Source organism: Mustela lutreola, chromosome 1 (genome assembly GCF_030435805.1).
Source record: "Mustela lutreola isolate mMusLut2 chromosome 1, mMusLut2.pri, whole genome shotgun sequence".
NCBI lineage: Eukaryota > Metazoa > Chordata > Mammalia > Carnivora > Mustelidae > Mustela > Mustela lutreola.
The window spans coordinates 261,498,479-261,520,948 of NC_081290.1; the positions used below are offsets into that span (position 1 = coordinate 261,498,479).

Consider the following 22,470-nt stretch of genomic DNA (forward strand, 5'->3'; position numbering starts at 1 on the left):
ACTTCTAACTCAAGGTAGAAACATAGGAGAATCCCAGGAGTTGCCTTCTCCCTCTGTCACATATAACCAGCCACAAATCCTTGACTATTCTACCTATGAACACCCATAGAATTCAGCTCTGACACTTAGTTCAAGCCCTTCTTTGTTCTTTTACCATTTTAATCATTCCTACATGTCACCCTGGCTTGACTTCCAGTCTTAACCTCCATATTGCCTCGTTGATCTTTCTAAAATATAAATCTGATCCCTCCCCTGTTCTGTTTAAAGCTCTTTAATTAATCCCCTTTTAACTACTGCAAGGATGGGATTCTTAGTCTGAGATGCATGAAGTAGGAGTCAATGGATGGGCATCAGAAGAATTGTGAATGATGTACAAAATTTTGTATGTGCATTTCTCCGAGATAGCTCATGGTTTTCATCAGAGCTTCAGGGGGATATATTTCCATAGAAAAGCTAAGGTCTACAGTTGAAGCTCAAGCTGTTTAGCTGGGATGAAAGGGATTTTCATGACCTGGTTGCTACTGACCTGGTCAATCTTATCATTTGCATCTCCTTCCTGCCATCCCTCTCCACTTAACACTCCAACAATATAAAACTGCTTATGATTGCTAAAACACACCATACGATCTTATGCCTTCCTGTACTTTTGGGCATCGTGCTCCCTCTGCCTGCAATGCTCTTTTCTTTATCCCCTCTCATCTGCTTGTAAAATTTATCTTTCAAAATCTGGCACTGGCAACATTTTTAGAGAGATTTCCCTGGTTCCCTCCTATAAAGAGTTAACTGCTCTGGCTTATATATGAGCCACGTCTCTTTCTTGTACAGGCTTGTACAGCACCCCCCCCCCCCATCCAGCTTCTTTGGTTCAACATTCTGTGCCTCAGGCTCACTCATGTTCCTAGTAATAGTTTGTTAATTTTCGCTGCTGTATGGTATTCTGTTGTATAATTTATCATTTTTTACTACTGACAGACATTTGAATTGTTTCCATTTTCAGCTACTAAGAACAGGTTGCTATGAACTTTCTTTTTTTTTTAAAGATTTTATTTATGTATTTGACAGACAGAGATCACAAGTAGGCAGAGAGGCAGGCAGAGAGAGAGAGAGAGAGTGAGGAGGAAGCAGGCTCCCTGCAGAGCAGAGAGCCCGATGTGGGGCTCAATCACAGGACCCTGGGATCATGACCTGAGCCGAAGGCAGAGGCTTTAACCCACTGAGTCACCCAGGCGCCCTGCTATGAACTTTCTTATCCCTATCTTTCAGTTACGTTACATATGGTGCTCGCTTTGGCAGCACATATACTAACATCAGTTACCTTACATATGCATTTCTATTAAGTATGTATCTAAAAGTACAATTTCTGGGTTATGGGGTATGTGATCATCGAGCTGCCAAATACCATCGAGCTGCCAAATACTGTCCTAAAGTGGTTGGGTCAGTCCTAAAGCAGTTGGGTCAATTTCCACTCCCATCAACTGTCTGAGAGTTCAGCTGCTGTACATTCTTGCCATTACTTGGTCATTTCATTTTAAGTTTTAGCCATTTTGGTGATATACTGGTACACAGTATATACTATACTGAATTTTATTTATGTAGCGGTCTACTCTTCTTAACACTGATTTCCTTGAGGCCATGGGACTCTGTCTTAGGCAGCACTGTGTACCGACAGGTACAGTGTCTGGCACACTCCGGTGCTAAGGAACTGTTTGTTGAGTGAACAAAGAGTTGGAGAAGCGAGAAGGGGCTGACAAGTCTTCCTAATGCGAAAATCAAGCTTTTAAGGTGAGTGACTGTCTATTTTTGCCTAACTTTGAGACAAGTCCTAATCATCAGACTTGTTTGAATGTCTGTCCCCTACCAGTATTGTTCTTCTGGTACTTTCTCAAGGAATCACTAGCTAGGTACTCCTTAGCATTGACTGCGAATTTATATACCAAGGCAGTGACAATTCTGACCATAAAGTTAAAAGACACCTTGAAAATAACTGTATTTCCCTACTTTTTGGCAAAATCACATCTAAGCCACCCAAAGCAGAGAAGAGGCTAATCCTTATTTACAGATGTTAATCTTTACTTAAGTCCATGATTAAAGAAGTTAATCCTTGTTTGAACCTTGTGGGTTTAATGCACATCACTTTTTACTGAGGTAACATTCACTAGGATAGCTTTAGTAAAAAAAATGGATAATAAGTGTCGGCGAGGATGTGGAGAAATGGGAAACCTCATAGGTGGCTGGTAGGAGGGTAAAACGGTGTAGCTGTTTTGAAAAACAGTTTGACTGTTGCTCAAAAACATGAATGCAGAGGTGCCTGGCTGGCTCAGTCGGTAGAGCATGTGACTCCTGATCTTGGGGTTGTGAGTTCAAGCCCCTCATTGGACATGAAAATTACTTAAAAAAAAAAATCTTTAAAACAAACAGAAAAACATGAATGTAGAGTTACTACTTGACCCAAATATTCTTCTCTAGACATATATCTAGAAAATTAAAAATGTATGTTCACACAAAAAGTTGTAAACAAATGTTCATAGCAGCATTATCCATAATAATCAAGAAGTGGAAACACCCCAAATGTCCATCAGCTGATGAATGGAATCCCTACAATGGCATACTATTCAGTCATAAAAAGAGATGAAATATACGCTAGAACATGAGCAAATCTTGAAAATATTCTTCTAAGTGAAATCAGCCACAGAGGCCACATATCATATAGGGCCATCTATATAAAATGCCCACGATAGGCAAATTCACGGAGACAGAAATTAGGTTAGTGGTAGTTAGAGGCAGGAAGAAGGAATAAATGGGGCGTAATTGCTCATAGGTATGTGTTACTTTGGGGGGTGATAAAAATGTACTAAAATTAGATAATGGTAATGCTTGCATGACTCTACAAATACACTAAAAACCACTGAATTGTACACCTTAAAAGGATGAATTTTATGGTATGTTAATTGTATCTCAATAAAGCTGTTATACAATACCTCAAACTATTACACTTACTTTTTTGCATAATTTGCTTCTTACCTGAACTATTTGCTATAAGCTTGCATTATTCTTGCAAATTTCAAGAAAACAAAGGTTTTTTTTTTTTTTTTTTCCTCCCTAACACCTTAGAACTCTTTATTTAAAGTCTGCATTTCAGCTCACAGTTCAAGAAAATCTATCCACAGAATTATCCATTCGGACTCTCCCTTACTGAGGAGATAGGGTAGAGGTGGCAGAGAGGACATGTGAAAACAAAGGTTTTTAAAAATACGGGTGACCCTTGAATTGTGGGTGTTAAGGACCTATTTAGCCACAGCAACTCCATCTTGGTTAAAAGCCATTTTGTTGTTTGTGCAGTAAAACTTAAACTGACACTGCCCCCCCCCCCCGAGAAACTTACTTAGAAGCAAGTCTGGGAAACCAGTAAAATATGGTCAGCTAGTTCCTAATAACAGAACCCAGAATACAAGGCCAGGTCGGCCAGTTCTTAATAACAGAGCCCAGGATACAAGGACGAGTCGGGCCAGGTGGAGACATCCAGTCAGTTAGAAACACACATACCTTTTCCCTAACCACCAAGGAATGTAAACCCCGCTGTTTGGGCGCCAACCTTGAGCACCAATTCTGACCAGAGTAAGAAGTTAGGTCAAACAGCTACTATAGGGTAAATTGTAATTCAATTGGCCACCTGCGTGTGACCTAACATGACTACAATCTCATTGGCCACCTATGTGTGGTCAGACTTTTGCTCTATTAAAGGTATCTGTAAGATGGGGACGGGTCGTCCTCTTCGGAGGCGGCCCTGACCGGTCGGTCAGTCAGTCAATTCTTGAGCCTCTAAGCTGGGGGTGGTCTCTCTCTTTGGAGAGGCCTGGTCAGTCTGACATCTAATGCTTAGCATAGAATAGAGCTTTGTGTAACTTTCACCTTGTCTCAGTCTCCCCTGACCAATCAGTCTAACTTCTAATACTTATCATAAAATAAAGCTTTAAACAACTTTCACTTTGTCTCAGTCTCATTTTGTTTAATAATGGACCTAACAGTGGGATCATGGTCTGAGCCAAAGGCATACACTTGACTGAGCCATCCAGGCACCCCAATATACACGGATTTTTGATTATGCAGGGGAAGGGTCAACTGTATATTGAATTATGATTTGTATTTTATTCCTGTATTATTACCTCTTCTTTTTCTCTCATTGAACCAACCCATACCGTCCTAAAGGATCACGTATATGATCAAGTAGGACAGGACTGCCACAGTTTAGACAAGAACAACCTGGGTAAAACTTTGCTGGTTTCTTCCCTCATTATTCTCTGGAAGCAACATCTTAATCCAGTACACTGGCCCAATCAATGTCCTCTCTTATTTTTCTCTTCTGATCTCTTGAAGAGGAAACTACGAAGCAAAAAAAAGATGCATAAAACATGGTATTAGAGACTACTACTGTCACCTTTGATTACTTTTTATGAGACTGACGCGCTGCCTACTGCGCTAAGGAGGCACCTACCTTTGATTACTTTTAAAAATTTCGTCTTCCCCTTAGTTTTTTTTCCCTCACTCCAATGGTTTTTAAAAAACTTAAAAATTCCTCTAATCCTGTACTTCTCAAAATGTGGTTCCCAGCTGAGCAGCACCCACATCACCAGAGGACTTGTCAGAAATGTAAATTATAGGCTTCAGGGATTTGAACGGGCTGGTACTGGGGGTGCCCCCCAACCCCCAACCGCCGCCCCTGCCCCCAACCGTCCGCGAGCTGGGGGGGGGGGGGGGGGCGGGGCTTAAGTAGTCCGCCAGGTGAGTGTGGAGTCGGCTGGCTTTAGTTCCTGCCCCTCTTCCCCAGCCATCAGCTATCCAGGCATAATGCACATTATTAGTAGACTGCTGCAGATCTGCTGAGTCACCTTTCTTTCCCTTACCCTACCTTCCCTTCGCCACTCTGCTTGGATTCTTCCCTCAGCCTGTTTCTCTCAGCATTTTCTCTCCCATCTTGGAATCTGCTCTTGCCCAAATCGCAACACGTGTTTCTGTCCTTTCCCACATACCTGGTGATTGTCAACATCCCCTACTTAAGAATCCCTCACAGCACGTCCCCGGGAGAGAAGAGGGTAACCGTGAGAAGAAAGATTTTTGTTTGAACATGTATGGTACTTACTCTGGCAAAAATAAGCATGCTACTTCAGTGGAGCAGAAACTGACAAACTTCAATGTGCAGAGGGGAGTTTGTGGTTTTTAAAATGCACGTTACTAAGCTTCAGATTCTGGGCTCCAGAGGCAGTATCTGGGTTGGAGTTCAGGAAGCTTCATTCTCACAAGTGCCTCAGGTGATTTGGAAGGTGTAGACCTTGCCCACTTTGAGAAAAAACAGGTAAAGCATGAATCTTATGGGGGTGGGGTGGGGGGGAGCTTCCATACCTCTCCCCTTTTGCAGAGTCTCCACCCACTGGAAGTTTCTACAAAAAGAAAGTAACACAGGACCCACATCTTTTAGTGACATTTTCCATGTCATTAATTTAGCAATGGAGTGCTTAGGAGACTTTTAAATCAAGTACTTAGACTCTCAAAAAGAAAAAAAAAATGTTCTTAACACCTGAAGGGTAAACTGTTAATGTAGGGGCAGTTCTGCTGTGAAGTGGTAAAGTCATTCTTGAAATAATATATATCCTATATAATTGTAGAAATAATCCTGAATAAGCTAATTACCTTTGCACTTATGTTCTCCTAGCATATAACTGAGATACATAAAGTTTCATTCCTTCTAAAGTTGTCACTTTGGAGGAAGTTTTCTCAGATTATTGTTCACAGTGGGTTATAAGTATTAGTGGAAGAAACGAATATATATATTATATATTACCTGAGAAAGATCATGATTGTGCATCAGTTGCCAAGGTGTGAGATGATAATCTCACAGTTTACAGTTTACAGTTCAATGTTACATCCTTCCACATTTTCTTTCTTTAAAAAAAAATTTTTTTTAAGACGTTATTTATTTATTTGAAAGAGAGAACACAAGCAGGGAGGAGGAGTCAGAGGGAGCCCAACGTGGGGTCTTAATCCCAGGACCCTGGGACCATGACCAGAGCCAAAGGCAGATGCTTAAATGACTGAGCCAACCAGGCACCCCCTTTTAAAATTATATTATTTTTTAAAAAGATTTTATTTATTTATTTATTTATTTATTTATTTATTTGAGAGAGAGAATAAAAGAGAGCATGAAAGAGGAGAAAGTCAGAGGGAGATGCAGACTCCCTGCTGAGCAGGCTGCCCTGGGACTTAATCCTGGGATTCCAGGATCCTGACCTGAGCTGAAGGCAGTCACTTTTTTTTTTTTTTTTTTTAAGATTTTATTTACTTGACAGAAATCACAGGTAGGCAGAAAGGCAGGCAGAGAGAGAGGGGGAAGCAGAGAGCCCAATGTGGGGCTTGATCCCAGGATGCTGGGATCATGACCTAAGCTGAAGGCAGAGGCTTTAACCCACTGAGCCACCCAGGTGCCTCTGAAGGCAGTCACTTAACCTAACTGAGCCACCCAGGTGCCCCCCCCCCAACCTTTCAAAATTATTTTTAAAAGATTTTATTTGTTTGAGAGAGTGAGCGAGCAAGAGAGTGAGCACAGGAGCAGGGGCAGAGGGAGAGCAAGAAGCAGAAGCCCCTGCTGAGTAGGGAGCCTACCACAGGGTTCAATTCCAGGACTCTGGGATCATGGTCTGAGCCCAAGGTGAACACTTCACTGACTGAGCTACCCAGGTGCCTCCTAGCACATTTTCTTTCTTAAGACTCCCCCACCCCATCATTGTCATCCCAATATTTTTACTTGTGAAGTACTGGAGGAAATGACATTTTTGGCCCCATACAATAGAGCTGCCCGATTTCAGCAGTATCAGTATTTTGGTCTGGATAATTCTGTGCTGTCCAGTGAATTGCAGGATTAGAAGCACCCTTAGCCTCTGCCCTCTAGATGTCAGAAGCACCTGCCCCCCACCCCCCCAAGCTGTGGCAGCTTAAAAATACCTCCAGACATTGTCAAATCTCCTCGGGTAGCAAAATTGCCACAGGTTGAGAATCATTGAAGTAGAACATTAAGTGAAGAAAATACAATTCACATGGTAACTCTATGGAACATTTTGATGTCTGCGGTCAAAGTATTTTTGCTTTTATGTTGAAAATAGTGTGTAGCTTCTTGAGAGTGTTTAATTAGAAATGACAGTGTTTTGTGAAACCCAAAAAAAACCCTATTCTGGACATATTGTACCTCTACAAAATATGAAGCATATTTCTAAAAGTGATATTAACTTAAAATTAAGGTGGACACATGAAAATGTAAGTGGACAAGAATGTTATCTCAGTATGTGAGAGGTAGTGTGGGCCAACAATAATAATAATATCAATACTGTGCTGATATGCTAATACAGTAGGCAATATTGACCAAACATTTGTGCCAGGGGGCACCTGGGTGGCTCAGTCGGTTGAGTGTCTGACTCCAGCTTTTGGCTCAGGTCATGCTCTCAAGGTTGTGGGATCGAGCACCATGTCGGGCTCCTTGCTCAGTGTGGAGTCTGCTTCAGATTCTTTCTTCCTCCCTCTTTGTCTCTCCTTGATTTCTCTCTCTCTCTCTCTCTCTCTCAAGTAAATAAAATCTTAAAAAAAATTTTTGTGCCAGGCATATTATTGCTTCTGAGAACGCAGAGATAAGAAAACAAGTGTCTTCTCTCGGAAGGTTCAGAGTCTAGTGGGGAGACTCAAGGACACGTGGATGAATAATTACAATTCTGAATTACCATTTAAAAGGGCAGAACTGGAAAAAACTTATAGCAATGTTTACAGTGCATTTGTAGTAACATGACTGAAAAACAAATTAAGAGGCTTGAAAAGCCTTAGCTGTGTGGGCAGTTCATACCTGGGCTAGGTTTCTGTCACTCTGACACAGAGAGTTAATGTAATTCAGATGAAATTTCCCCTCTTTTCCTTATCAGAAATGAACTTGGCATTAGTTTATTGGATGATTGAAGTTGAAGCAGGTGGACTATATTGCCAAAATGATCAGGATAAATAGTTCAGTTATTCACTTCACTTGCCTATGAAGACTTCAGCATGCTATGATCTAATGAATGAAATGAATGCCAACTTGGGAAAAAGATTTTATCCATTTAGGGGTGCCTGGGTGGCTCAGTTGGTTAAGTGGCTAACTGCAGCTGAGGTCACGATCCCAGGGTCCTGGTATTGAGCCCGCTTCTCCTCCTCCTTCTGCCCCTCCTCTCTGCTTGTGCTCGCTCTCAAATATTTAGAGAGACAGTACAAGTAGGGAGGAAGAGCAGGAGAGCGGGGAGCCCAATGTGGGGCTTGATCCCAGGAACCTGGGATCATGACCCGAGCTGAAGACAGCTGCTTAACTGAGCCACCCAGGCACCCCCCAAAATACATTAATATTGACTATAACTTTTTTTTAAAATAAAGATTTTATTTATTTATTTGACAGAGATCACAAGTAGGCAGAGGAGCAGGCAGAGAGAGAGGGGGGAAGCAGGCTCCCCGCTGAGCAGAGAGCCCGATGAGGGGCTCGGTCCCAGGACCCTGGGATCATGACCTGAGCTGAAGACAGAGGCTTTAACCCACTAAGCTACCCAGACGCCCCTTGACTATAACTTTAAAACCAACTTTTTTAGAGTGTTTTCCATTTACAAGCATCTCATTTTATTGTGCTTTGCAAATACTGAGTTTTTTTTTTTAATTGAAGGTTTGTGGCAACCCTGTGTCGAGCAAACAGCATCTTCTTTATGTCTGTCTCTGTCACTACTTGGTAATTCTCAGTATTTCAAACTTTTTCAACATTATATTTGCTATCGTGTTCTGTTCTGTGATCAGTGATAGTGACTTGCTCAAAGCTCAGATGACAGTTTGCATTTTTCAACAATATTTTTAAATTAAGGAACATACATTATGTTTTAGACCTATTACTGCACACTTAATAGACTATAGTATAGTGTTAATAAAACTTTTATATGCACTGGGAAACCAAAACATTCATGTAACTTGCTTTATTGCAAAATTTGCTTTATTGTGGTGGTCTGGAACTGAATGCAGAATATCTCCAAAGTATACCTGTATAGACATATGCTGCTCTCCCTCTCCCACAGGTTTGCTCTCCCAGTGGTTTGCTCCCACTGGTTTACTTTTTCTTGTTTCTTTAGTGACACAATGCCCCCAAGCTACTGCATGGCTTTGGATTAGAAAAAAAGGCTAAAAAAAAAAAAAAAAATATATATATATATATATATATATATATATATATAAATAAAGGATTAAAAATCCACATAAACATAGCTTCAGTCCTATCAAGTAGGAAATAGACAAATTCGATTAGCTGGGACCATGGCATTGAACTGGGAGGAAGTCAGACTAAAGACATTGATTTGCCTTAAGATGTATTGGTCTTCCTGGACTTGCTGACCTGAATGCACAACTATGAAAATGTCTGAAACCCAAGGAAATGGGATTGGGGTCACTGTATTGTAGGAAGTGACAGCATGGACAGGTATGCACATTCACCAAACATTTCTGGTTCATCTGGCTTCCTGCAAGGTATTTGATAGGGTAGCACCTCTTGGTTGTGGGATCATGTGATTCTTTCTGGCCAATGGGGTGTGAGCACACAGGTGGCAAGACTGGGCTATTGACCAGAGATACTCCCTACTTCGCTTTCCTTATGACCAGTAGCACATGAGATATGGCTTCTTCATCAACCTCAATCTACTGACTACAGTGGACATAGCCCTCTGCTGAACCATGGTGGATACATGTTTTCAGCAGAAAATTGGCTTCTTCCGGTATGAGTATTTTAGGTTTTGTACACCAGACTGTCTCTGTCACTACTATTCAACTCTGCTCTGTTGTGGCATGAAAGCAGCTGTAGGAAAGATATACGTGGATGGGGCTGCAACCCTCCAAAAAGCTTTACAAAAAGGCCACTTGACCCTGGGACTATAGTTTGCAGACCCCCTTTTGTCACAGACCTTTTAGGATTGTTACTGCAGCGTAACTTAGCCTATTTTGATATACTGGGGCTGTGAGATGGCCCCCCAAGTGAGATCTTTTGTCACCTGTGTTGTCATCTTTCCTGCTCCCTCTCCATAATCTTTCCTTTTTCTTGGAAGAACAGCCTAACTTAGCTGACTGTGGGTCTTTATGCTTCCATACCTGTTACTGTATCATGTGCCCATGAAAGGCACAAGAGGCCTCTCTTTCACACAAGCCCTCTTCAGCTCAAACCTGAATCCTTCATTAGCGGTCTCCAAATCATTGGTTTCCATACTTTAGAATCACCAGAAGGGGGTTTAAAAAGCAAAAACAAAAACAGGGTGCTGGGCTCCACCCCTGGAATTTCTGGGGAGAATTTATCTAGTAGAATATGACATGATTTTGACATTGGTCAAGTTCTAAGGAATAAAGCAGTGACTTTTTCAAACTTCTGTGTGCACACAGATCAGCTGAGGATCTTGTTAAAATGCAGACTCACACAGTAGGTCCAGGATGAGGCCCGAGGTTTTGAGAGTGATAGTGGCCAGGGTGAGCACACTTAAGACATACAAGGGGCTAAAGGATTCTAATCCTCCCTTCTAGCCTCTAGGTGTAGCACAGTACAAGTGCTTCAGTCTTGGATAACCTTAGGTCAACTATGACTTCTCTTCACACCTTATAATTTGTTAGCAAATACTGTTGGTTCTATTACAATATGCAAAGCATCCAGCCACCAGTCACCACCTTCACTGTAGCACCCTGTCCTTGGCCACCCCCATCTCTGGGCCATATTATTTCAACAGCCTCCTTGTTGGGCTTCCAGCTTCTCCTCTTGCCCCACTCTCCCTCTTAATCCACACACATGGTAAATTCTTTACACAGCAGTGAGAGGATTTCTTTAAAACCCAGGGTGACCCTGTCACGCCCCTGCTTAAAATTGAAACTATGTATGCAGTGCTACCCATTTCACTTGGCAAAGGACAAAGTCCTTACCATGGCCCGGCAGCCTTCAAAACACTGTATACCTCTTTTTTGTCTTTGACCTCATCTCCTACTCTCTGCTTGAGTCACTGTGGCCTGCTTGCTGTTCTTGAACCCACCGAGCACACTCCCATCTCAGATCCTGAAACTTGGGTGTTTCCTCTACCTGGAAAATTCTTCCTCCAAGATAACAGCTTGGCCTCACACCCTTCTTTGCCTCAAGTGCCAGTAAGGCTTTTCCTGACAACCCTGTTTTGTTTTTTTCTTCTGTACCATTTCACTATCTGACATTTACTTTTCTTTTCCACACTTAAAACGAAATCCCACAAAGATAGTTTTGTTTTGGTCACAATCCCTAGCATTAAAGAGTTCCTAACACACACTAAGGTGCTCAATAAATATTTGAACAAATAGCTAACATACTTTGCCGCTAACTGGAGTATCTTGAGCCTGGAGGCTGCAGTCGTTTCCCCAGCCTCCCTCAGGATACACTGTTGCCAGCCAGAATTACTCATTTTATTCCCTAGAGAATAGTGGGGTTTGCTACAATCTTCTTCAAAACCCTTCTTCAGAGAATTTAAATTATAAATTGGTCATTTGCTGTTGTCACACATTATGTGGCTGAGATCTCTCAGATTATGTTCCTTTAATACATTTTCTTCCAGCACTTGGCTTTATTATCTGTTCCTTGTCCACACCCATCCCGCCCCTAGTCTAATTACAGGACTGGAATAATTCTCTTAGAGAAAAAAAAAATTGTTTTGTATCCGTTCAACATTCTCTTATTAAAGAGTATTAGGTAAATCCGAAACAAAAATTAAACAGTCTAATTTGTATTATTCGGGTTTATTGGATAAGTGTCATTTTAAGACATATGATTTTTAACCCGAATCCAGAGTTTTAAGATTTTTAATAAGCCACCCATCTTGCTCATTTCCAGCGCGTTCTACAGAGGACTCCTAGGTTACCTACCCGGTGATTGTTTTGTGGGGAAAGCAGCGAACTGTCTTTTTTCAAAAGACCTTTTGGGATGTGAGAGTGTGCTTGCTCTACACACAGAAGGAATTCTAGAAACTGGGATTGCACCACCCACCCCACGCACCTCTTACTTGCAGAAACCTTTGCCCCCCACCAACCCCCTCCCCCTCACCCCCCCCCCCCCCCCCCCCCCCCGGCCAAGGGCTCTTTACAGGGCAGACGCCAGCTCCGATCCAGCTGCTTGACACCTATTGTCCCCGTTTGGATGTCAAGCGACTTTGCCTGAAGGACCCTAGCCTCGATTTCGCTCCAAACTCAAGGCGCCGCTCCTGCAGCACCGCCGGGGCCGTCCAGACCTACGCTTAGCGGCCGCCCCCCAACGACATAAGCTAGAGCAGCGCGGTAGGAGGCCCGGTGGGCCCTTCCCCGCAGGCGTTCGCGCTGGGCAGCCCGAGCGGCCGCGAAGGCCCCCTCCCGCAGCTTCTCCCGCCCCCTCCGCCCCAGAGGGCCGGCTGGCTAAGTCCCTCCCGCTCTCGGCTCTCCGCCTCACTAGCAGCGGCTCTCGGTGCTGCGGGGATAGGGCGAAGCGGCCTGCGCCCACGGAGCGCACGACACTGCCCGGAACGCACAGCCACCCTTGCCCCCTCAGCCGCCCACTCGGGATCTCCAGCGGCCTCCGCGCGCGCACGGTGAGCGCCACCCGGACCGAGGCGCTGACCGGGAAGAGGGCTGCTGCCCCGAGTGTCCTTTACCTCCGGATCGGCTGGACCTTCTCGAGGGGCTTGCTCCCCAAGTCTCCCCTCCCCCCAACCCCCCCACCCCGGTTATTACCAGTGCCCTTCTCCACCCTTCTCCACCCTTCTCCGCCTTCTAGCCCCGACCTCTCCTCCCTCCCTTCTCCGCCAGGTGACGAGTGCCGGCCCTCCCCAGCGGGGACCGTTGCACTGGCCGTTGGCGGCCGGCGCTGCGAGGCCCCGCCCCCGGCGCGAGCCTCGGTTCCCCGGGGCGGGTAGGCCGAGCCGGCGGCCCGCGCGGGGGAGGGGCGGGGCGGGGGGCGGTGCGAGGCCGGGCCGGGCGCCCCGCTGGCGGGTCGCGCGCGCGTCCTCGGTCTCTTCCTGCCTTCGCGGCGCGCGCCGGCCCCATCCCCACCCCCACCCGCTCGCGCAGGCTCCCGCCGGCTGCGCGTTTTGTCCCGCGTCTCGCCCCGTCCGCCGCCTGACTCGCCGCTCTTGTCCTCCTTCCTCCCGCTTTTTCTTCTCTCCTCTCACGGTCTAAAGATGCCCTCGGCCACCAGCCACAGCGGAAGCGGCAGCAAGTCGTCCGGACCGCCACCCCCGTCGGGTTCCTCCGGGAGTGAGGCGGGGGCCGGGGCAGCTGCGCCGGCTTCCCAGCACCCCGCAACCGGCACCGGTGCTGTCCAGACCGAGGCCATGAAGCAGATCCTCGGGGTGATCGACAAGAAACTTCGGAACCTGGAGAAGAAAAAGGTGCCAGGAGTTGGCGGGGATGGGAGGGTTGGATGCTCCGACCCTGACTGCCGGGGCCTGCCCTCTGCCCGTCCCTGGCACAGCCCCTCCACTCACCCCCACCCCCCACGCCCGGCCTGCTCAGTCAACGGAGCTTGGAGCCCAGAAAACGGGCTCCTAGGGGAGGTGCTTGTCACCTGACCCGGACGCGGCGCTCCCCCCCGCCCCCGCCGCCCGGGCCGCTTTATTACTCTCCTCCGGCGGTGGGCCAGGCGTTTTGGCCTTTGGGAGTGGGATGCGTGAGGGCGGGGGACTGTCCTGTCGCCAGGCTGAACTGAGTGATGCCTCTCTCTCTCACCGAGGCCCGATTTCTTTGACAGAGGGCCAGCGGGGAGAAATGAAGGGGTCCCGGTGAGGGGACTGAGGGCTCAACCGACCGCCTCGTGGAGTTGGGGCGGCCTACGTTGTGTCGCCATGGGGCTGGTCTGCTCCGTTACCGTATACTCGAGGCCTGTTCAGTGTCTCCTCTCGGGAGGGGGGAGTGTGTTTAGGACCTTCATCTAGAATTGGTTCTCTGTCAGGCCCCTTTGGAGTGGGGCTTGGATTTGCTGCCCACCCCCCCCCGCCCCCGTCTGTTGGGCGCCCCCACGTTTCCTTCTTTGTTTCAATTGTCTAGGTGTCCCCTGAGCCTCACGCTCAACTTGACCCCGGGAAGATTTTCTGCAGCGGCTCTTTGCCCCACCGGGACTGTAAAGAGGGATGGGAGGGAGACTGCCACGATTGAGATTCGTTGGGGGGCGTGGGTCCGGGTTAGACCGAGGGGATCGCCCGGTCTCTGGGCACATGGAGAGAGCGTCTAACATGGCGGCGGCTGCGAGGAGAGGGAAGCGCTTTACAGGAGCTGCATTGTGAGCACAAAGCGAAAGCAGAGGGGGAGGGCAGAGACCAGGCAGCCGCCCCGGCTGGCCTTCGTCGCCCCCCACTCCAAAAAGCAGTTGAGCCACACCCACAATTTTTTGGATTCAAGTTGGCATTCTAGGTCACACCGTGAGGTTGATCTTCAAGTAGGTCTTTTGTTTTATGCTCTCAGTGCAGGACAGTGTACCAACTCTGTTGAGAGCGACACGTGTGTGTGTGTGTGTGGGGGGGGGTGGGTGTGTATGTATATAGGGAAAGGGTCTCGGTAGAGTGAATAATTCAACCTTCAGTAAGACTGGAGGTGGAAAGGAAGAAGCAAATCAGTAGAACAAAAAATAGGGTAATTACATCTGTGACTGTTCTGCAAACTTTTTGCCTTTTACCTTAAAAATAAGAACTTTGCTTAGATGACTTCCGCTTGTTTGCTTTTAGTAAAACATATTTATTATAACATTTTGAATTTTGACGAAGTCATTTAAAAATGTTTATTTAGCCACCTACCTAACAGTGTTACTTAAGATGCTGAGACTTACTTAGCTAAAATTTGGGCCATAACAAATAACTTGAAGAAAATGGTGTAGGCCATAATTATTTTAATTGCTTGTTTTAGGATTTATTTTCTATTTCTTGGGAGTTTTAAAACATTTTTAGATTCTATGCTAATCTGTCTCATTTTTCTTACTGGGAATTTTACTTGAATTTCTTCGATTTTATTAGAAATAGAAATCAAGAGATGCACTGCTTGTAAATGCCCACCTTATTGGTGATATTTTGATAAGCAAGTGTGGTTTATTATAAATGAAAGATAATAGATTTATCAGTAGCAATAAAACAAAAAGTATTTTACTTGTAAAGTAGCTACATTTAAATATGTAATGGAATTAGCCTGCCCAAGGCTAGTATCTTCTGAGTGTGCCCTCTGATTTAGTTTTTGCTACTCTATTTGAACTTGAGACTTAGGTATCTTTTTAAAACATCTTACTGCAATAAGCAATCCTGTCAATTTGGTTGATACCTGAGTGGCTTAATTTCCAAAATTCTTAGGAAATGCCTGTTTTCTTTTAGGATAAGAATCAAAAGGTAAATAGTAATGATGTAATACTGTAAATATAGACATTTGAATATAGATATATATTTTTTAATGACTCAAAAATAATTTTTCAAAGTTCTTAGTTAAAGGCAGGCACTGGAATTACAGCCAGTTTATTTGTGAGCTGACTGAGTCTAGTGTTCCAGATACGAATGGGAGTTCAGTTTATAAGCTCTATGAAGACCTGGCAGTGACAGGTCACTCATGTGTGTGGATTTATATTATATTATATATTATATTATATTATATTATATATATTGCCTAACACCCGCCCTCCAGCCCCCCTCTGTAACTATTATTACAGAGATAATAGACTAGGCTAGTAAGTACTGAAAAATTTCTTGTATTGGGGTGGGGTGGAGGGGAGGGGGGAGGACTACACAAAGTAACAAAAAGTATTTCATGTCCCCCTCCCCCCCATCTTCTCAGTGTTTTGGATCAAATTACAGTTATGTGAGGTTTTTTTAATAACTCACAGAATGAGCTACCTACTTGTTAAATAGTAAGTCTTGGCAGTTGTTGTGACTTAGTTACTATTGAAATTAAGTTTTACTTTTTCAGAAACTCACGGCATTTGGATTTTTCTCTAAACATTCAGTTTCTAATTTAAATTGTATTCTATATCTAGAGGATTTACTGTATGAAAGGATTTAACCGTGATTTTTCGGTAGTGAGTGAGCATTTCTAAAACACCTAAAATAGGATTTACTTTACAAATCAGTTTTGAACCTTTGTGGAAATCCTTGTGCAGTAAAGTAAGATGATATTTATACCTGGATTTCCTTTTATGTCAGTCCACATAGCAACTTATATTTGAGCTGTATTTCAGACTTGACTTATTCATAAGTCTTCTGGATAGAATCTCTTTTTTTAATGGATTCTAAAATCCAGTATCCTGACCAAAATAAATACCAGATATGTAGTGTTACTTTAAGAGTTGGAGAATTGCGGGCGCCTGGGTGGCTCAGTGGGTTAAGCCGCTGCTTTCGGCTCAGGTCATGATCTCAGGTCATGATCTCGGGGTCCTGGGATCAAGTCCCGCATCGGGCTCTCTGCTCAGCAGGGAGCCTGCTTCTCTCTCTCTTTCTCTCTCTCTGCCTGCCTCTCTGTCTACTTGTGATCTCTCTCTGTCAAATAAATAAATAAATCTTAAAAAAAAAAAAAAGAGTTGGAGAATTGCAATAATATTGCATTTCATATAAAATATAGAGTTATTCATTAGTTTTCTAATAAGTTGAGCCAAGAGAGGAAAGCTAAGCATCTGTTTAGTGAAAATGCGTGCTTAACTTTAATGAAATATGATCCTTCTGTGTAATGCAACTAAATGGCCTGGTAGTTTTTGAAATTTGGGCTTATAGATACTATGTGTGTATTTAGCAAAGAGAAGAAATGTAGCTGTAATCAAAAGAATGAAGTGCAAAACTTCATTTACAGATCTTTGAACTTTTATAAGTAATAATCAATTGACTGATTGCCTGGTCAGTTTGTTGGTATAGAATTGGGTTCTAGGCTATGCAAGATGGTACTTTGAAACCAAGCCTTAATTTTAATTGAAGAGAGAGCTCATTTATATGGTAAGATGCAATCAGTTTAATGTAGAGTAAAGGATGTTTCAATAGATGACATTTTAAAATTTTATGCTTTTTGGAAATATAAAAGGTTTAGACACTAGTGATTTTGGTAGGTGAGAGATTAACCAAGTGTTTTATTGCAAGACAGCTTGACAACTTTGTAACCAATATGTGACCATAAGTGATAGCCAAAGTGTGCTTAACTGTTTTACATACTACTCCCTAAAGTCCTTTTGCTCTTTATATCTTTTCAGTAAATATACTGAAAAAGGATGCTGTCATTGTTAGAGAAAACATTTCTTTGCAGAGCACTGCAGTGTGTCGCTACTTAGAATATTCAGTGCAGCTGTTGTACAGAATTTCTGTTAAGTATTTTGAAATAAAAACATTCTTAACTATTTTGTAAGTAATATCTTTCTTGGGGCTAACATCTAAAGTTTTTCTTGACAGAGTTAAAAATCTCTGATGTATTCGCTTCTCGCATTGGTTGCATGAAGTATTTCTCTGCAATGCAGAGAGCAAGATTACTTTGTTTTGCATTCACCTTGTTAACAGGGGAAAAAAAAGCATTTGTAATCCTTTATTTGCTTCTCTCTGCCTTACTGGGTGTGTTGTGTGTGTGTGTGAGAGAGAGAGAGAGAGAGGGAGAGAGAGAAAAGTATTTAAAATTTGAATTTAAAAAAGAAAAGACAATTTCTTCATGTGATAATACGGGTATCTTTTTCTTGCATGAGTAGAATTCCAAGTATTGTAATGAGGATGAATTGGTTTAACCTGAGCATGTTATTTTACTCTAGATGATTCCCATGTGGCAGATATTTCTGTCCAAATACATTTTGTGTGACTTAGAGATTAAACATACAATTTGTCATTTTATGTATTTAATATTTAGTTTATATTTAGGAAGATTAGTACTGTTTCATCTTTAAAGGTTACTTTCAGATATTAAAATTATAACAACATGGTGTTAATTTTATTACTATATTGTTGATAGAATCTAAGATATAACACCTTAAAGTAATTTTAGGATTTGGTGGAATTCATTTTACAGAAAGTAAATTGAGGTGCTCAGGTAAAATGATCCAGTTTAGAATGAGTGAATTCCAAGGTCTCTTGAATTATGAGGGTAATTAGAATTTGTAATGCTCTGCAACATAAGTAATTTTTCATATTTAAACTGATCCTTTAGAACCAAGTGAGGCTTTTTACATTAAATTTTTTAATTAGAGTTCCTCTGTTTTACAAAGCTGTGAAAGCAAAAGGACAAAGCTTTTTTATATCTTCGTTGTTTAACCTTTATTAATACCTTGTTAAATTTGTGTTTGTAGGCTGTTCAGATAAATGGGGTCTTGAGAATAATAGTATAGGTAAAGTCCCAATATATCAGGTATTATTGGGACATCTGTTTTGTTGTAATGGAATGAATTTTTAAAGTCTAAATTCTGAAGTGACTATGCATAGTTAAGCCCTGAACCCACATTTGCCCCTCCGGACTCAGGCTTGATATGATTGTAGACCAGATAATTTGGGAAAAGCATTACCAGTGGAAGGAAGTTGGAGGAAGGAAAGTCATCCTTTCCATCTTAATTCTTGTATTTCAAGATTCTGGGTATCTTAGTAATAGGTCCCTTTTTCTGGGGTCAATGAATTGTAGGTAGCATTAGAGAAGGATGAGAGGAGTAGCAGAAGAGACAGCCAAAGTTGGAATTGTAAATTGCTTGGCTTCTGTTCTTTATTTCTCGCACTAGTTACACTGGTGCTTTTGTTGGCTAGAGTATGAGGGTAAAAACATATATGAAAGAGACTGTAGGGCAGAGTTCAGAATTCATATTTCCTTAGGAAAAGGAAAGGTATGCTTCTTGGCCATGTTCAGCTAAAGTCTGTTTCCTTTAATGTCCTGTACTGTCTGTATCTGTATACTTCTTTGACATTTTAGTACTGTCTTATGTTCTTACCTTTTGTGTTTTCCTAAATAGGTGGTTAAGCTCCTCTGGGGCAGAGACTATGATTGATACTACAGTGTGACTTATGCATGGGAAATGCTAAATAAATACTTGTTAGTTTGACTAACTCATTATATAGAAATATTTGTAGCTTCATCAACAAAATCCTGTTCAGATAGATTAATCCATGAAGGAGGAAAGTTTTTTGTACAGAGCTATTTACTGCAGTGTTTTACTGAAACAGATTTTTTCCTGAAGAATTTTCTTTTTTGATTCATTTTTTAAGTCAGTAGCATAGATACAGCACATTTTAAAATCTTGGTACCATAAGCATGATTTGTAAATAGTCTTAGGAACGAGGACATAGATGGATCTTGGTATTTGAACTATTGTAAATTATTAGAAATTTCATTGCATTTCCCTTAATATTGTTATCTAGACATAGAAGTAAGTGAAATACACTTTTAAATCATTGAAAAAAACCCTTTTGGTCTCCATTTTAAATGAATTACAGTTCCCATTTTTTTATATAACTCAGCAGTGTGTATAAAATCATTCAGTTGTATTGACTCATCCTAATGAGTAGTTTGGTTAAAACAACTAATAATTCAAAAGATACTAAAATTATCAATAATCATTTGTTTTTCGTATGCACAAGCTTTAGACTTCTTAAGACTATAATTCAAAGTAGGTGATGCTGGAACTCTTCAACATTATACTAGGATCAGCTGCTTCCATTCATTCAGACTTAACTGCATAATTACAGCCATGGACAAGGAATAAGGATTTTTATAGGACTACTTTTTACCTTTTTTTTTCCTTTTCAGTGGGACTGAAAGTCTTACCAAATTAAACTCCTGGTTACTTATTTGCTTGAAAAACTGTCTTACAGTGGGATCTTAGATAACATCTAGTTTAGCATTCTCTTATTCTTATTGTTGAAGAAATCCTGAATTCTTGATAAATACTCAGTTTCGGCCTTAATCAGTCTTGTAGGGCCTGGTAAAATGCTCATTTCTCAGTCTGTTTCATTTTTGGACAACTCTTTAGGGTCTTGATGTTAGAGTCACCTCTCAATCCACCCTTACCATATTTCTGGAACAGCTCAGACTTCTGCTACATGAGAAGACTTCCAGAATTTGAAGAGCTGTTACGGATCACCTATGGATTGTAGTATATGTTCTCTCTACCCTTCTTTTTACAGTTGGAAACTTGTTCCTTAATCTTTCTGTTTCCTGTGAATTTTACTAGTAACTAATTTTTGGTTGAATTGGTGGAGGGTGAGCAGGAGGCAATCAGCTGCCCACCATTATGTGGGCAAAGTCAGAATTGATATTTCTAGGTGAAGAACAGGGAATGTAGGGATTGGAAGCTTGAAATAGGATATAGAAATGCCACTGATGATTCTAGAAAGTGAGAAGAAAAGAAATCCTTGTCTTTTGGTTTTGCATTTGTCTTTCTGTAGGTTTTCAATACTGTAGAAGGGATTTATTTGGCCTGGAGACAAAATAATTTATAGGTAGGTGCTCTTACTATTTTTGTTATTTTAGGCTTCGTTTTCAACTTTTCTGTTTAAGTTTGGAGATTGCTTTGAGAACAGAGGTTACATAGTTTCCTGGATAGCCAAGCTAGTTTGTTTTCAGATGTTGTCCCCTCCTAATCTTTCTTGTGTGACTATTTATAATTGTCTAGTTAAAGAATATTTGTTTTTTTGAAGTCTCTCTTTTCTATTTCTTTCTAATTATGTAATTTTAAAATGTTTACTTCATTTATAGAATTTGTTGGATAGAAGAGGAAGGAAGGAAAGTTCAGGATAGCTATTTTGGATATTTATCTTCTGGCACCCACATAGCACTGTCCTGAAATTTTTAAAAAACCATTTCAGTAAAGTAACTTTAGTGGTCATGAAAAAAATCTTAGGGAAGAACAGAAGATCTAGTTGTATTGTGATTCAATAGTATAATAGAACTCTGGAGAAAGGAAGGGAGGAAAACAGCAGGGCAAAAATGAGATGTAGCAATGGCTAGAATCCAGAGTGACATAAAGGAGGAACATAATGAGGCTCAGATGATTTTTCTGAGATGGATGACCTTAGGCAAGTTATTAACTGCCCTGTCTTTCAGGTTCTAGTTATGTGAAATATGGTTGGTTATAGCCCTTGCTGATAGGGTTAGCTGCCTGATACTTTAAATTTGAATGTCTGTCACATAGTGAATACTGTCAACTATTAAAAGCAACAAACTGGAGATGGGGTGGGACTGGGCAGCACTTCTTGGAGTAATTATTTCTTTAGGACCATGTTGTCCTTTTTTTCCCTTTTCTCTTTCTTTCTTTCTTTCTTTTTTTTTTTTTTTTTTTTTTTGAGTATACACAAATAAGCAGCTGAGGTGGCAGAGGGAGAAGGAGAGGCAGACTCCATACCCAGCAGGGAGCCTGATGTGGGGCTTGATCCTAGGACCCTGGGATCATGACCTGAGCTGAAAGTAGGCACTCAACTCAACAAGCCACCCAGGTGCCCCTACATACTGCCTTTTGACATTTATGGGGTATAGTCACATCTCTATCCTATGGCTCCCCTTTAAAGACTGGATAATCTGTGAAATGGCTGTATTTTTATCTTGCTCATATGTGGTGCTATAAATGAATGGTTAATATTCTCAGAATGTTCAGTAGTTTGAAAAGGAACCCTAAATTGAATTTCAAGATAGATATTTCAAGATAGAATTTAAGAGGTCAGGTTTTTGCTACCAGTATTGTGATAGACTTCTGATGAAGATATCTTTTTATGCTAGGAAAACAGCTCTATTTTCCAGAAAAAATACTTAATATTCATTTTATGTGGATGCTATGAGTAATTGACCAGTTTGTTAGTTCTAGGTGTTAGGTAGCCATGTTCTAGCTTAGGGAAGAAAAAAGCTGTATTTGGAGCTGTCTGGAGCCCTTTGCTCCTGTACTTGCCCCTTTACATTCATTGGAGTTAATGTTGGATCAGTCATTGTGAAAAGCAAGTTATTTGCTTATTGATACAGTTCATACTGCAAATTTAACCCCAAATGAAGAGTTTTTTCTACTTGGACTTTAAGCCATTTGAATGGGATGTGACAGTAGGAACGAAGCCAGTTATGATAGTGCCATTCGTCTTTGAGTTATCTGCTCTTGGGACTAGAGCAGATACCATGTCTTTTTTTTTTTTTTTTTAATCTCTGAAAGCTGTTTAGGAGTGAACTGGGATTGCAAGCCACCCTCATTTTGAAAGGCAGAAAATTAGACCAATTGATTGTCCTAAGAGGCTTTCTGTTGCTAGTGTGAAATTTGGCACTCATCAGTAAGTTTAATTATAAAGCACTCTGAACTTCTGGACAGTGCATGGTTTAATAAAAGTAGCGTGAATGGAAGATGGTAACTCTTCAGTGTTCAGATCATAAATGGGTCTTATGTAAATGGCTAGGTTAAACAGATTCATAAACTGGTTTAGAAAACCACCATTCAACAAATTTTCTGAATTTGTTTAAAGCTAAACCTTTAAG

At 41.9% G+C, this 22,470-nt stretch overlaps 1 protein-coding gene across 2 annotated transcripts in view; it reads left to right on the plus strand.

The window, feature by feature from the left end:
* Positions 1–12,407: 12,407 nt before the first annotated feature.
* CAPRIN1 (cell cycle associated protein 1) overlaps positions 12,408–22,470 on the plus strand; it is a 38,230-nt gene continuing 28,167 nt past the window's right edge. Inside the window, exons 1-2 of one of the 2 annotated variants that reach the window (XM_059139473.1) lie at positions 12,408–12,644; positions 13,233–13,442. In XM_059139473.1, the coding sequence (XP_058995456.1) occupies positions 13,233–13,442 (210 nt within the window). In that variant the 5' untranslated portion in view covers positions 12,408–12,644. Of the gene's footprint in view, positions 12,645–13,232; positions 13,443–14,466; positions 14,486–22,470 lie in introns of those variants that run through there. The other variant, XM_059139482.1, reaches the window with a different exon arrangement.